The sequence below is a fragment of the Asterias amurensis genome, chromosome 5, assembly GCF_032118995.1.
Source record: "Asterias amurensis chromosome 5, ASM3211899v1".
Lineage (NCBI taxonomy): Eukaryota > Metazoa > Echinodermata > Asteroidea > Forcipulatida > Asteriidae > Asterias > Asterias amurensis.
Genome location: NC_092652.1, coordinates 2,260,300 through 2,276,379, shown reverse-complemented (window position 1 = coordinate 2,276,379; position 16,080 = coordinate 2,260,300). Strand labels below are relative to the sequence as shown.

At 37.6% G+C, this 16,080-nt stretch overlaps 1 protein-coding gene across 1 annotated transcript in view; it reads left to right on the top strand.

Annotated features, from left to right (window-relative positions):
* Positions 1-16,080, top strand: part of LOC139937878 (protogenin B-like) — a 70,274-nt gene that overhangs the window by 38,021 nt on the left and 16,173 nt on the right. Inside the window, exons 10-12 of the mRNA XM_071933250.1 lie at positions 3,647-3,838; positions 14,673-14,771; positions 15,442-15,616. Coding sequence (XP_071789351.1) covers positions 3,647-3,838; positions 14,673-14,771; positions 15,442-15,616 — 466 coding nt within the window. The remainder of the gene's footprint in view (positions 1-3,646; positions 3,839-14,672; positions 14,772-15,441; positions 15,617-16,080) is intronic.

Below are 16,080 nucleotides of genomic sequence, written 5' to 3'. Positions count from 1 at the left end.
ATTTGTATTTTTTGATAAATTTTAAGATGCATATTTGTGACAATCACTTATGCATGCACCCTCATAAATCCAACCTGTTATGTAACACTGACATAAATTGGGATTTGAGTAACAAGGTATTAAGCAAACATTTTAAGTCATTCGGCGGAAAGATGCAAATATTTTCATTGCATATCTTAAACTGTGTACATTTCCAAGGCGCAACTTTAGTGCTTGTTTGTTTACAGTCAAGCTTGAGTGGATTTGTATAGATTACAAGAGCATTTACATGTTTGCGTAGGGCAAATAATGGTGATTAAAATGTTCATCCGGTTTAAAATATCAGGGCTAGACCAGGGCTTGTAACCAATAATGTTAACTGGACTAGAAACTTTTGTACAAGGCCCGAATCAAAACAAGAAAGCACGACCTAAGTCCTTGCAACATGTTTTTAACTGGTTTATTTTTTTTTTCAAAGCAAGATCCAAATGACCCTTAAGTATTCTTAAATTTTGTTTTACTGAAGAAAAAAAAAAACCTCTGTCTTTGGCGATTGTCGTGCCGACGTGACAACATGTTAAGTTAACCTTGATAAATATCCCAAATACAACCAACAATCTTTAAAAAAAAAAATAAGAGGTGAAAAGAACAAGGGCGTACCTCGGAAGTCGTTGGCAGTTTATATCCTTCAAGAAAACCCTGATACTGAACGGTCATAGAGCGGCTGACATTTGGGAATCTCCCAAAGGAACTGCCACAGAAACCCTGCCATTTATGTGGCTCTGTTATGGTTGAAGGTTCTTGGTTGTTTTTAAACATCCTTTGGGAGTGCCCTCCTGTTTTCACCTTTTACTCCAGGGTGGAAAGGCCTCGAAGTTGGTTGGAAAATCAACAAGACTGCAGGGTTTGTAGCTCAACATTTTTACTGGACCACAATTTATTTTACAAGACATGGGGTCGATTTCACGAAGGTAGTCCTAACTTAGGGACTACTCCCTGGAGTTAAGAAAAGTCCAAAGTTAGGACGCATAATTCGGCCTATATGAAACTCCAGATAAGACTAGTCTTTTTGTGGAAACCAATCCCAGTACCGTTAAGAGCACATCCATCTCATTTGCCATGCTACTTCAATTCTCACCAGAGTTGAAAGATTCATTGTCAATTTTTTTCACCAAAATACTCCACAAAAAGTAGTTCTTTAAAGCCATTGGACACTTTCGGTAAACAGTATTATCCAAGGCCCACACTTGTATCACAACTTATATAAAATAACAAACCTGTGAATCGCTCAATCGGTCATCGGAGTCGGGAGAAAATAACGGGAAAACCCACCCTTGTTTCTGCATGCTTTGCCGTGTCATGACATGTGTTAAAAATAAATTCGAAATTCTCGATATCGAGAATTGATATTGTTTTAATGTTTTCTCAAAAAGTAGAGCGGTTCATGGAATAATATTTCAAGACAAGTCTTTCACCATTACCTTCTGTAAACCCTGTAAGTTATTTGTAAATCTGTGAACCTTTTTTTTCTGTTCCGAAAGTGTCCAATGGCTTTAATATTGTGGAAAGGTTTTGTGGAAATAAAGGTAAATTGAATTGAAAGAGATATTACTGTTAGTAGTTAATTGAAAAACACAAGATCTTCAGGCTCGTCAGCTCGTGATTTTACTGGTCTAATGCTAAAAACACTGGCCTTGGGAGTTGGGACTGTGGTCCAGTTTTAATTTGTTTGAAAAGGAATCGAACAGCTCAAAACGGTTAAACTTAATGCAGCATAATATTTTTTTTTCAAGTTGTGTTTGTGATATGTTTGAGTTGAGATTGCTAGATGTAAATACAGAAAAGGAAGCGTGACATGATCTGCTTTTATTTGCACTTTATTTATTTCTGTCCTAAAGTAACCCCCCCCCCCAAAAAAAAAAAAAATAAAAAATAAAAAAAAATAAAATAAAATAAAAAACACCCATACAAACCAAGAATATAATCTGACCAGTAATCCACCTCAACTCAAGGTTGAAATCCAGTTCATGTGTCCACAAATTATCCTTAAATTTATACCATTTTTGTCCCTTATTGAGTGGCTAAGCTGCTTGCACTAATGCTATGTTTACTCCATGCTTGCGTTGTATGGTATGCCCTGCCCGTGGTGATACACAGGGATCATACAGCCCCTGCATTGCAGCAAGCTTTGCAATTAACATTTAATGGATGGAAATTCCAGGAAGCTCTGTGCTTTGTAACTGGGTCACTGAAGGTCAGAATAAATTACAGGCCTTTTATTGCTGCCGCTTCAACACATAGCTTTAAAAGGGTTTTGATAACCTTTTGTAGATCACGTTTCTGACCATGATAAAGATTTTTGTAGTACAATTTACCTGTAGAAGTTTCATTTTCATTTGTCGTCAGGTTTGTTGAGAAAAAAAGGTGAAAATCACAGAGCATTGTTTACTGGAGAGCCACGTAAATCTGTTGTACATGCTAGAATATTATTTTTGTGAAATTGTTTTACTCATCTCTCAAAAACTACAGCACCTCGGCAAGTAACATTTTAAGGGAGGCTTTCTACCATCATTATCTTTTAACTTATAAGTTTAATGTAAATGTCTGGACGTTTGTGTTTTGTGTCGTACAAAAAGAACCCAAACCCTTTAACTTAAAGTATGGTTTGTTGGCTAACTGGATGAAGGACCAATATCACAGTTGTAAATGATACAAAAATAGAAAATCTTGTCACCATACTGAATGCAATTTTCGTATGTGATTGTCAAGGATTGTTTTCAGTGGCAAATCTCAACATAATAATGTCAGACTGAGAAATCGTCAATAAATCTAGAACAATACTTGCAAGTGTGACCTTGTCTAGCGGTGGATGTAATGTAATTGTGTTTTTGTTTTCTCAAAAGGAAACTAGAACTAAACAACACAATTGTAAAACCTTGTGTTAAAACCTTTTTGTATGACACAAAACACAAATGTCCACAGATTTACATTCAGAAGACATGGTTTAATGATAATGATAGTAGAAATCTTCCCCTAAAATACTACTTACTGAGGTGCTGTAGTTTTTTGAGAAATGAGTAAAACAATTTCACAAAGATAATTTTTGTCTCAGTGAGATGAAAATAATTCTAGAATGTACAACGGATTCACACGACTCTCCTAAAAACAGTGCTCTGTGAGGTTCTGAACTTGAGTCTCATTGTAACATATGGAAAGGTTTGCGGTAACACCAACACCATTTAATGACTGTCTCTAATGAGTTGGGGGTGGTTCTGAAAAGAACCATTGGTTTCAACTCGACGTTTCGATCAGTATGCTCTGATCATCTTCTGGAGAAAAATCATATTTCCACCATGCAAATTTTCAAATCCTATTTGTAACATGATTTTTTTTTAACAAGGGTGGACTGCCTTTAATAGTCAATATGTCCATATTTATTTTCTCTGTGTTTATTGCTCATGTGACATATTGTTTTGCCTGGTAACCTTATTCTGGTAAGCATATTTTTTTTGTGCTTTGGTTTTTTTGGTGCTCGAGCAGCTCTATGAAATTGGGTCCTTGTAGAAAGCAGGACAGATCCAAACTCGCTCTTCTTTCTCATTTAATTATGCAAGTGTACGGTACAAGAATATTATTTGATAATGATGGTTTTTCTTGTTCCTTACAGTGCCTAAAGCACCCCATGCTGAGATAAAGAGACTAAACTACAGCGCTATCAGCATCCATCCAATGCTGGCCCAACCTGAAGATGTAAACCTCATCGGGTACAAATTCTTCATCTCCAAGGAGCAAGGAGTGGAGAATACGGAGCCTGTCTTACTACCTCTTAACACCACCGTGTACATCGTCACAGGATTAGGTAAGTTGGTTTCCTCATGTCTTCGTCAGTAGTAACATTGATGGGCCTGACTCCATAAAGCTGTTCAGCAGCAAATACTGTGTAGCAAATCTCTTTGCTAAGCAAAAAATTAGTGGGGCAGCAGTGTAGGTCTGTGGAATGTTGACTGGTAGTCTGTTTATCTGGTAAGTAAGATATTTGTGTGCTAAGCATGTTCTTCGGCTTGAGGCCTTTTTGAAACTTAGCCCTGGTGAAATTTGTTAAGCTGCAGAACTGAAAATGGTACTTAGCAAATTTTGTCTGCTGAAGCAAAATAAGTAAATCTTTCCATGTTCTGGTGAACAAATTTGAAAATCTCCCTGATAATGGCATCTTCCCTGTCCCCTTTATATTGAAAATAATTTTAATTTCTCACTGAATGTCTCACAATACTTCCTGATTATGGAAACTTTGTCCCTGTTTGGTTGAACATAATATCTCCTTGATAGCTGTACAAAGTCTCCCTGATTGAAAGATGCAAATGTTGGCATCCCCGTATGGTTTTAAATAGAATGGGGAGTGTTTTCTGTTTTGTTGTGATTGTATGAAGAAACCTGAATGGATCAAGTGTTACCAACAGAAGGTATTTTTAGTTGATTTTGCTGTCTTTTCTAAGAAACCCCCTTTGGCTTTGGGATGTGCGGTTGGCTTTAGGATATGTTGCTGCTCTTAGCCAAAGGGAGAGGAGGGGGTGGGGTTGTGGTCAGGAAAGACGGTCAGAATAGAGATGACCACATCAATCATCAAAGGGATGCTACTGTATTGATTGGCCTAGAAGATGGTTTGATATGGGGGGGGGAGTAGGGGGCGGGGCTTGGACAAGGTTTAGGTCAATAACCCTCTCACCTATCACACAAAGTCAAACTTTCTTCTCTTGATGACCTGTCATGTTTGTTTATTTTCCTGCGTCGTTATAGTGAATAGATCGCCCGCCCTGTCCTGGTAATTTGGCGATGGATAAAAAACAAGCGCCTTTTTGGACGGTGCCTAAGGATGTTGATGATTTTTTATTTTTTAACAGTTTATCGGACGCCTGTGGGTTGGTGGGTGGAGGAAATGGTTGTGAGTTTGTTCTCTTTTTGTTTCTTTTTCCTGAGCAGGTTATGGCGGTCAGTATGGCTCGATTTATGTCTGTTTTCCCTGTGTGTAATTGAGTGTTTGACAAACACTGAGGTGACCTCTCAGATTGTGTCCGCTATTCATATTGGTGACCCATATCATCAATAGAAGCAGATGTAGGACCATGTACAGTAGGTTGGCCGGACAAAAGCTTCACTCTAAGGAAAAGTGTTGAAATGTAATACAGCTACTTTATTTATTTAGATTAACTGTTAGCAGGCCTGAATGAGGGAATTCCAAAAAATGCTGGTAAAAAATGAATGAATAAATAAAGATTATTTGACCTCATTAACGGCAGTGGCCACTATTGGTAATTACTCAAAATAATTATGAGCATAAAACCTTAATTGGTAACAAGTAATGGGGGGTAGAAGTAGATTATTTGGTGATTTTTTCATTGGGTTCTCTAAAGTACATGTACATTTAACTGAAGGTATTTAGGCTGAAACCCAAGGGAGACTTGGATGATTAAGAAAAGAGAAAAACCAGTTCTTCTGGACATTCCATCATGCCATTGGAAGATAATCATCAATTTCTCTGAGAATTATATTGATATGCATGAAAAAAATTAATCAAGTCCAAAGAGTTGATTGAAAGTGACACGTATGTAGATTTGTGTATCCTAATTGCAAGTTAAGCCGAGGGTGTGTGGGGGCGGGCGGGGGTTGGAGGAGGAGGGGGGGGGGGTGGTTGGATTTCTGAGTTGGCCACTGATGAGCGTAGGCCATCAACGGTGCATTTCAAAGGATGTCCGAAGCTATTGATGACTGAAGTTGATATTAGATACTTGGCAACCGTGACATAGTTTTGCAATTCAGAAAAACGCAATTTACTGGATGCGATTTATAGGAAGTGATGATGACTTTGGGCAATTTAAATTCCCTGGAGTTGCGGTGAATCACGACCTGCGAGGCACAGTGACCGCTGGCTTTTTTTGTTTGGTTTAGAGGTTCAAATAAATAGCGTTTTCCCTCTCCAAGTAGCAAGACAATTTTTATGAAAAAACTTAAGATGAAGTTAAGACAATATATTGATAACTCTTGGACATGTAGTTTTTTTCTTGTTTACAATTAAAATGGTTTTGTACCTTTGGAATACGTTTGGTTCATCCTTAAAATTAATGGCTATAAACTATTGGTAAAAGCCTACAGCAGCATGTACAATTTGCCTTTAGAAAAAGCAGTGGACACTATTGGTAATTACTCAAAAATAATTTTTAGCAATAAAACCTCACTTGGTAATGAGTAATGGGGAGAGGTTGATAGTATAAATCATTGTGAGAAACAGCTCCCTCTGAAGTGACGTAGTTATCGAGAAAGTAGTAGTTTTCCACAAATTTGATTTCGAGACCTCAAGTTTAGAATTTGAGGTCTCGAAATCAAGCATCTGAAGGCACACAACTTCGTGTGACAAGGTGTTTTTTTCTTTCATAGTTAGCTGGCATCTCCAACGACCAATCGAGCTCAAATTTTCACAGGTGTGCTATTTTATGCATATGTTGAGATACACCAAGTGAGAAGACTGGTCTTTAACAATAACCAATAGTGTCCAGTGTCTTTAACTAGATCTTAGAAGTTTCGTTGGATAGTAAAGAGCTGCCAACTCCCTATTTCTGCAGAAATTCCCCTGAAATAACCAATCTTTCCATGTTCTGATGAACAAAAACAATTACAGAAAAAAAACAAAAAAGTCTCACTTTGTCCCTATAATATGTTGAATGTAATTTCTAAATATCTCTATGTTTGTTGTAAACAATCTACCTGATTGCAAGATACAAATGTTGGCAGCTGCAGTATATAAAATATAAAAATAAAACATTTGAAGACAAAATCTCCAACTATGATTTGATCATTCTGGATACAGGACAGAACTTAAAACATTTTCCCTCAAAGAATTTGAATTTATATTTTTCTTGGAATATTTGTTGCTAAGGCAAACCGAACATCTTGTAAATAAACAGTACATTGCTTGTCCTTATAACCAAGACCGTTTTCTTATTTGTGATTCACCAAATTAAAATATGCTGGACATGACCACAGAGGCACTTGTATCCAAACGTATTTTACACACATGCTCCGATGTTTACAACAACGCTAGCTGAGAATTCTTGCCTCCTTAAGGGGAAGCTGCGACTAGATGCAAAGAATGAACAACGTTCCATGGATGACCAAGTCTTACTTTGTAGGTCAACATGCAACAATGCAGTGAGGTTGTTTCAGTTGGTTTTTTTTTTATCGGATTATTCTAACCATAGAGTTTCTAACCCAGTGAGGTATGAGGTATGACCCTCAGTAATGCATGGCTAGGGGGTAGGAAGTCCTACCCACTACACCGAAGATGTCATTCTTGAAGTCTGTGAGACCTTATTTGGTTAAAGGGTTTTGATACCTTTTTGTAGATCATGTTTTTGGCAATGATGTATGTAATCTGTTGAAGTTTCAGCTTCATTAGTCGACAAATTTTTGTGAGAAAAAAAAGAAGAGAAAATCACAGAGCAATGTTTTCATGAGAGCGGGGTAATACGTACATGCTTAAACAAATTGTTTTTGCCTTGTGATACAACAATTATTTTTGTGAAATTGTTTACGTTTTTTTTATATATTTTTTTTAATAAATACTTTTTACTACAGCACTTCAGCAAGTTATATTTTAAGGGAAGCTTTCTACCATCATTATCCTCAAGGAGGATTATCCTTAACAAAATATGTGGGTTTTTGTGTTTTGTGTCGTACATAAAGAAGTACCAAAACTGATTCTGGTGAATTTACATCGCAGGTTCAAAGAAGAACTAATACTGAGGGGTTGATGATTGGAAGGCATGTGATGTATACTGTTGTGTTAATTGCATATTGATGATAACTACACTACCTGGATGCAATCCAGCCATGCTAGAGTTGATTTGTATCAACGCGCAAATACGCAACCATTACCTGGTTTCCATTGTGCGATGTTGTTGTTTTACTCCAATTGCTTTTTGCTTTTATAGAGTTGGGTGCTATAAAGCGGTGCCCTCCCAGTGTACATAGTGAAACCCCGCAATGAGGTCACCAATGCATTCATCAGTGAACCAGTAACCCACATAGCAGTGGGATGTCCCTTGGCTGTACAGGGCTTGGCCAGTAACCCAAGAACCAAAGGCGATGCCTGGTCCCCTGCCGATTGAACAAATTGAATGCAAAATGTACATACGTAGGTTTCAACTGGGGGTGGGTTTCTGTTTTTAGGTGTGTGGGTCGTTGTAGGGATTTGTGTGCCTGTGGCGCCCAAGTAGCTGGTACTAGGCCCAGCTGGTTCCAAGTGTACTCTGCCACTTTCAATAATAGGCACTCTTGATGAGCCATTCAAGGTTCACGGGGTTGGATTGGAACTAGAGAAATGTACTCCCAGATTGATAGTTTACTTTGGTTAGTGTTGGTATCTTTTAGGTTGAAATTGGCTTGCAGTTTAAATTTCTTTAAGGGTTTGGGTACTTTTTTGTTTGACACAAAACAAAACCCTCCACAGATTCTATTTAAACTCGTACTTTTTAAACAATCATGATGGCAGAAAGCTCCTACGGAAAAATTATTTGCTGAGGTGCTGTAGTTTTTTAATTTTTTTATATTTGAGTTTAAAACCTTTTTCCAGCTGTCCGCTTTCGAAGTAATTTGAAAATTTAGCAATCAATGATTTTGTTACCTGCATAAATTCACAGATCCAGAGAGTTTCAAGCACTCCAGAATTCTTACAATTTGTATGAACCACGAGAGATTTGCGGTAACATTATTGTGAATATCTCTTACTGATTTAGAGTTGATTCTAAAAAGAACTGGGTAGTTTCGATCAGTATGCTCGTTTTATGGACTTGTTTGTTAGCGAAAGGTGTTTCATATTACATCAGTTTGGGTACAAACTCTCTGTCAGTGTGTTTCTGGGAACTCCGGTTGAGATTTTGGCAAACATTAGTTTTGACACCCGTCCAAGTAGCAGGACCCTTTTTGTTTCAGATGGAGATGTAAGGTAGACTTTACAATTGCATGTATGCCTTGCCCACCTTGGCTCAGTTAATAGCTGGTCACGCTAAGCAATCAAGCTTGCATGATCCAACTTGATTGATAAGGTCATCATCTTTGACCGACTCCATCTTCTAGATTGCACAACTTGCCACCCACGGAACCAACAAAGGGGGCATTCTGGCATGGTGCCAAAAGAGGAGGGGACAGTTACTTATAATATAAATTTTGGGGTTAGAGGTTATGATTTTATGATCAAAGTGACCATGTGCCCCTTTTGTTTGATGATAAAAGGATAACGATGACACGTTCCTTGAGTTGTCCTTACGAGAATCGCTTTTTTCAATCAAGAACGAAGTGGATGATAGTAATTTTCTCTTCTCTTTTGTGTAATAATTGTACAATGATGTCATCTCGATGACCAAGTTCAAGCAATGAGTGTTCTTATTGTACTAACTGACCCCCCCTGAAGTAGGTCGTTACTATGGTAACATGATCACGGTAGCGTAAGATGAGTGCTGAGTGCTGTTAGCGTACTTACTCCCTCATGTTACTGAAGTGACTCAATCTTAGGGTGGTGTAGATAAGCAGTTCTTCAAACACTCCTTGTTGTTACGAAGTATGTCACTCATCTTTGTTAACCGATTTGGATTGTAATCTCATGACACTTACATTGTGTAGCACTCAAAATTAAACTTTCTGCTTTTATCAAACTCAGTTTCCATGGAATTTTGGAAATTTCCCTTTTCAAATTTTGAGTCAATTTTTGTTTTTTTCCCGCGCTGAAATCTATGATTTTAAAATATTGATGCAGATATATGACACTAATAATTCCTGAAGACATTAAAACGACACTGTTTTATACAAGCAAGTCAGTTACAGTGCATCATTTCTTTTTCTTTTTTCATTTATTAATTCCGGCTGTTATGTAAAAGGATTTTCAAATAAGTGAACTTACTCACCATAGTAGCCAAGAAACCCAATGGAAAGAAGACAAAGAAGGTGTTTAGTAAATTTAGTAACGGTTTCCAACAATGAAGAAAACCAAAAAACAGTAAATTAATCATCTGAAGAAAGTAGCAAGGAAAATAGAATAAAAAAAGGATCTCCACAGCTCGGGAAATTGATTGGGCGATTATCTCGTTTGTAATTTGCTGTCAACAACATTGTTGATTATGTTCGTTTGTTTTGGTGTGTAGTAGGAATTGTGAAATTAGAAAACATCTGCTCTTGAGTCGTCGTCGATAACGAGGATCTTGTCTTATAGTTTGAATAATGAATGATTATAAGGATCATGAGGAACAGTAAGCCGCTGGTTCGTGTGTGTTTTGCGGCCATTAGTAGAGTCAGATTTGTATCAGGGTAGATAGAGCCTTTGTAGTAACTTGAGTGTTTGACCAAAGTGGCCTCCATCAACCCTAATGGACTATTGACCATATGGGGCCCCGGCCCTGGCCGAGGCAGGCTTACAAGCGGTCAAGCCAGCAGGGGCCTCTAGTAAGGTGGGGTTTTTGTCCTTAGAAAGGTCAAGAACTACTGGGGCCTCTCAGTGGGGATTATATTACTAAGGTGATGAATACAAACAGAATTCAATCTGGCCGGTGAATAATTAGATTGTGTTTACCTTAGCTGAATGCATTTGAATAGGCCTCAATAGAAATTTAAATTGTTTCTCATTTATCCAGATATTTTTTTTTTTCGGGAAGAGTATTAAATAAACATGTTGTGTTTGAAGCTGTTAAAGAAGTGTATTTTGTTTGAAAATTTCAGTGACTTATAAAAGTTAAATATATGAAACAAAATTTTCAATTGGGGACCTAAGAAATTCATTTTAGTGTTGTGGCTTTTATTTATTTCAAGTTTACAAAAAACAAAACTGCATTGTCTCTTTTGGAAATCTAATACAGTTAAGTTTTCATTTGTCTCTATCCTTATCATTTATTTAGTTAATTCTTGTTTTGACGTAAAAGATTCTCAGATGTAAGCAAACTTAATCACCATGGTAGCCATGAACCCCCACGGTGAGAAGACAATGAATGCCTATGTTTGTTAAATATAAGGGTTTCCTAATGAAAAAAAAAGAAAACAAAACAGTAAATTAGTTATCAGAAGAAAAATGCAAGAACTTCAAAAGAAAACCAAAGAAAATTCCCAAAGCTTGGGAAATTAGTTGGGGGACTGAGAAATTAATTGGGTGATTCTGAAATTGATATATATATATATGTATAAAAAAAGTTAAATAGTAAAATGGGTGTTTTAGTGGAATTCTGGTTGAAAATGACCGTTTAGGTAAGCATTTGTTCATAAGAGTTTAATTGTAGTATGACTTTCTGTCACTACTTTCTTAACCGGGCATGAGGTCAAAATTTGGTTGAATTAACTATTTTTCTTTCCACTGAGTTGTTGAAATAAAAATTCATAAAAACTGTCTGGGAACTTTACACAAGAACGACAAGATTAAATTGGATCCAATTTCAGGAGATAAATTTCATTGACAGCATTTTTTTCTCTGGATGAATTCTGTTCAAATCTAGAGTTACAGGATCTCTTTTGTGTCTTCTATTCTTTGTTGGTTGTGCAAGAGTGCTTCACCTTGGTGTTCTGGCTTCCCTGTTTTTTTTGTCAGTTCAAAAAGGCATGGATAAAATATAGTTTTCCTGTCTCTTTTACCTTTTGTTGTTGAAAGGTTGTGGTTGGGGGGGGGGGGTGGCATGGATCCATGGTTTTCACTGGTTTCTTTTGTGTGTTAGCCCAACATGCTGACTTTTGGTTTTAAGCGTTTGCTTCAAAAATCCTTGAACTGTGGTTTGGGCTGAATGTTGAGGTCAACGGAGGACAAGTTCTTGATAAAGAGTTCAGTAGTTGCATACAAGGTCATCAATATCAGTTGTGAATTTAAGCTAGGGATTTAAAATATCGGCTATGGGAAATGGAGAAGGATTGCGATGGGAGTGGTTGACTTTGGGGGCCGGGAACAGGTGTTAAGTAAAGCGCCCTCTGCTGACCTATTTTAATGTGGAATTGTTGGAAGAGTTCTTGAAATGTATGGATGTGGAAAGAATCAAGTGTTTTATTTTTATTTGAGAAATTAAGGTGAAAATAGAGTATGTTACATTATGGTCTTTTATCATCTGAATTCCTATATTTTTATGTCTCCTTATACAACAGTTATGTTTTTTTTTCCCCCATGTATGATGAAACCCTTTCTCAAAGGAACATTACAGAATTGGTTTTGCTAACAAAAACAGTTGCTGGCTGTGTAAGCACTCTATGTAATCCACCATATACGTAAACTGTCAAACCTGTAGAAGTTTGAGATCGGTCGGCCATCTGGGTCATGAGAAAATAGTGCAAAACCGGTTACACATTTTGCATGACATCTATGGAAAAAAAAAAAGGAATAAAATGCTCACTGAGCGATAAACTCCCAACAAGAAATTAGATTATTTATTTCTCACCAAATATGATGTTTCAGTCATAAATAGTGCAAGGGATGTTTTCTATTATCATCATCATTAGACCGTGTAAGTTTGACGTAAATCTGTGATCTTCTTGATTTTGTTTCTTACCGATTCTGTAGCGTGTCTTTAAGAAATTATCGTTTTTGTTGCTGTGTTTTGTTGTTTTTGTTGATGTTGTTTTTACAACAACTTGATGTTATTAATTTCACTTGATTTATAATCAACCAGGGCTTTGTTGTTACTCAATCGAAAGTAATGGATTCATTAGGCTTGCACCTGGAGCACCCTCCTCGGCATAATGGATCAAGTTCTTTTAAAAACTGTTTCTCTGGTGTGAAAGTGGCAACTAAGGAAGGAAATGGCTTTAAACTAGATTTATTATTAAATGCCATTTAATGATTGGAGAGACCTTGGATTTAATGTGTAGTGAGATAGTTGATCTTTTTAGAAATAGTTGTTGGCGATAAGTTATTGCAATCTCAGAATGCATGTCACTCTAATACATAGGGTCAACCTTTTTATTGGCTTTGGCAAATTCAAGAAAACCTAAAGTCATTACATTATTTAGTAATAAACAAAACAAAAAAGTAAATATACAAATGAATAGATAAAAAAAAGTGAGTATTGAAAAATTAAAAAAAATTTCAAAGCTCCATATTTCATACCCCAAATTTTGTCTTTGAGAGGGCAAGCACTTTCATTGGAAAATCTTGAAGTCTGCGGAAAAGTCTAGTCTGGCAGTTTAGTGTAATTTTGTTTGTTAAGCTCAGTTCAGATGGTGAAATGATTCGGTTTTAGACACAACCATACAAAAACGATTTAGGACAAAAACTAATAGTAACTAGAATATGAAACTGGTGGGAATAGACTCCGGTCAATTTGTCTGAATGACTGGTAGGAATTACTCAAGAGACTTGTTTCCATGGTTATCATTGCTGAGCAAAAATGAAGCCATTCCAACTGAATTATGACCAGATGTGTAATGGCAGTTGGCACAGCACCAATGTTCTGTCATTCATGCTCACCATCTTGATTGGCTCTTTAAATGACGATGCTGGGTTGGACTGGGTAAGGTCTTGATAATAGCTAAGGGCTGTAGGGGATAGGGGATAGTTTAGTGACGGAAACAGAAGGATTTCCTTAAAGTTGTCAGTTTGTAAAACCCAGTGAGACGTCACTGCTAATTCACAACTGGTTAAAGCAGAGGACGGGGGAGGGGCACGCTATGATTCTCAATCGATAAATAAATAAAATAAATAAAAATTAAAAAAAGGTAAATAAAACATACTTCAAGTCACAGCTTGGGTTGAGTGATGTCTTTGCTAAATACCAGAACTCGAAAATGTTTAAATTCAAATGAAGAAAAGGGAATTAGCTGTGGCAAACCAACATGACTTGTGATATAAATGAAAGAATTGATAGGGCCATGTCACATGAGGCAATTTACGGGCAACCAGTTCCAGGCAATCTCCATGACGAAAAGGCATTCACTTTTGAATGTTTACCTGTTTCTCTTGTGGACCGTAAGACAATGTTTGCAAATTGACCCGTAATCTACCTAAGTGGTCATGTAGTATGCACTGCAGTTGGTTGCCTCCAAGTTGCCTGCAAAAGTGTCCTCATGTGACAAGGCCTATAACTTCCCCGGTCTCCTTCCTGGCTCTAACACAATCTAGCGCATAAAGGTAATTCAACACATAAACGGTTGTACTCTTACCATGGTGGTTGGCCTGATCCCATGTATAGCATAGTTTACTTGTGCAGTCCCAGTCCAACACCAATCATTAACTCAAAACACAAAACTGTTTGACTCTAAAGGCCTTGTCACTCGAGGCAACTTTTGCAGGCAACTTGGAGGCAACCAACTGCAGTGCATACTACAGGACCACTTTGGTAGCACACGGGTCAATTTTCAAACATTGTCTTACGATCCACAAGAGAAATAGGTGAACATTCAAATGTGAATGCCTTTCCTTCACGGAGATTGCCTGGAACTGGTTGCCCGTAAATTGCCTCGTGTGACATGGCCCTAACGATGGGGCATAGTTATAGGTTTTTATGCATCAATGTTTCTTGAAAACCCATGAATACACACAGACAATGTTCCTGCAACTGCAAGCACTGGTCCTTTTTGAGACAGAGGTAATAAATGTGTTCTTCATGTAAGGATAGGATTGGCCCAAAACAGAGTTTGAGAGACGAAATGATGTAATGTTTATGTGTTATTTGTTGTTTTGATTGCAGATGCCGACACAGTGTACATCATTAGACTGCAGACTTACACAGTGTATGGAGATGGGCACGAGATGATTCAAGATATCATTACAGCTTCTAATAATCCAGGTAGCAACACAAATCTATTTCATCTTGTTTTATACAGTGTAGTTATTTGCATAGCAAATGTGTTTATAAAGTGCAAATCAACAGGGAAAAAGTTGAGATAAGTCATGGCTGGCTAGTGCGTAAAGCGTTAACCTCTCATCACTGTGGCCCTCGCTTGATTCGAGATTCTTTGGTCGTATGTGAGTAGTGTTGTGCGTTGGTTCTCTTCAAAGCCACAAGGGGGATTTCTCTGCGCTCTCCAGTCTTCCCTCCCTCCGGAAAAGTAAAAGACGGAAAAGTTGAAGACTTTGGTCAATGTGGCTGGTCAATGTGGCAGGTCAATGTGGCTGGTCAATGTGGCTAGGTCAATGTGGCTGGTCAATGTGGCTGGTCAATGTGGCTGGTCAATGTGGCTGGTCAATACGGCTGCCTGCCAAAGGTTCATGCATGCGACTCAAACACATTGTAGCCACCTCCTTTGCAATTCAGCTTCTCAGCCACACGTAAGGATTATTCATCTTCCAAATTATTTTGATAAGAGCAATGTACACTACATAACATTGGGGCTGGTAAGCTGTGTTTGCTAAGCAAGATTTGTCTGTGCTTAGTAATATTGCTTAACAATTTAATATGAGTTTCCTAGAAATCAACAAGTTGTTTGAAGTTAAGCTTATCTGTTTTTATCTTATAGGAGCTCAGTTTGTGGAAGCCCCAACCAATCTTGAGGTTGTAACAATCAACTCCCGCGCCGTCAGGGTGACCTGGCGTGCACCTGTTACCAGCCAGTTGATTGCTGGTTATAAAGTCCGCTTCTGGCCTCGTGGTAATCTTTCTCAGAGTTCTCTGACAATCTCCTCAGATCGACTGTAAGTATTCCGCTCCTAGGATAAGACATCGCAAAGATTTCCTTATAGCATGGAGGTTGTTTCTTTTTGAAATACATTGAATGTCAAAGCTTTTTATGGTACTTTTTGTGTAAAAAAAAAGTTATAGACATTCATATTCTGCCATTTTAGCTATTGGTAATTGCAGCACCGTGTCAACCCTGATAAGATGCTTCACAAATTAGTACCCCAAATTTATGAAATTTAAAAAACCTGTCTTTTAAAATGGTTCTGTTTGTTGAAGCACCTTCAATATTTGACTCAAAGATGTGGCTGGAGTATTGAAATGACCGCTTGACGCCTGACTAGTCGGGTAGTAAATTTCACTAGACACCTAGCCGTCAATTTCACAAAACTCTTCTTAACTTCAGACTAATCTTAGGACTTAGGACGAGTCCCAACCCTGCACTGTAGCATGCAGACCTTAAGATTAATCCAAGTTAGTA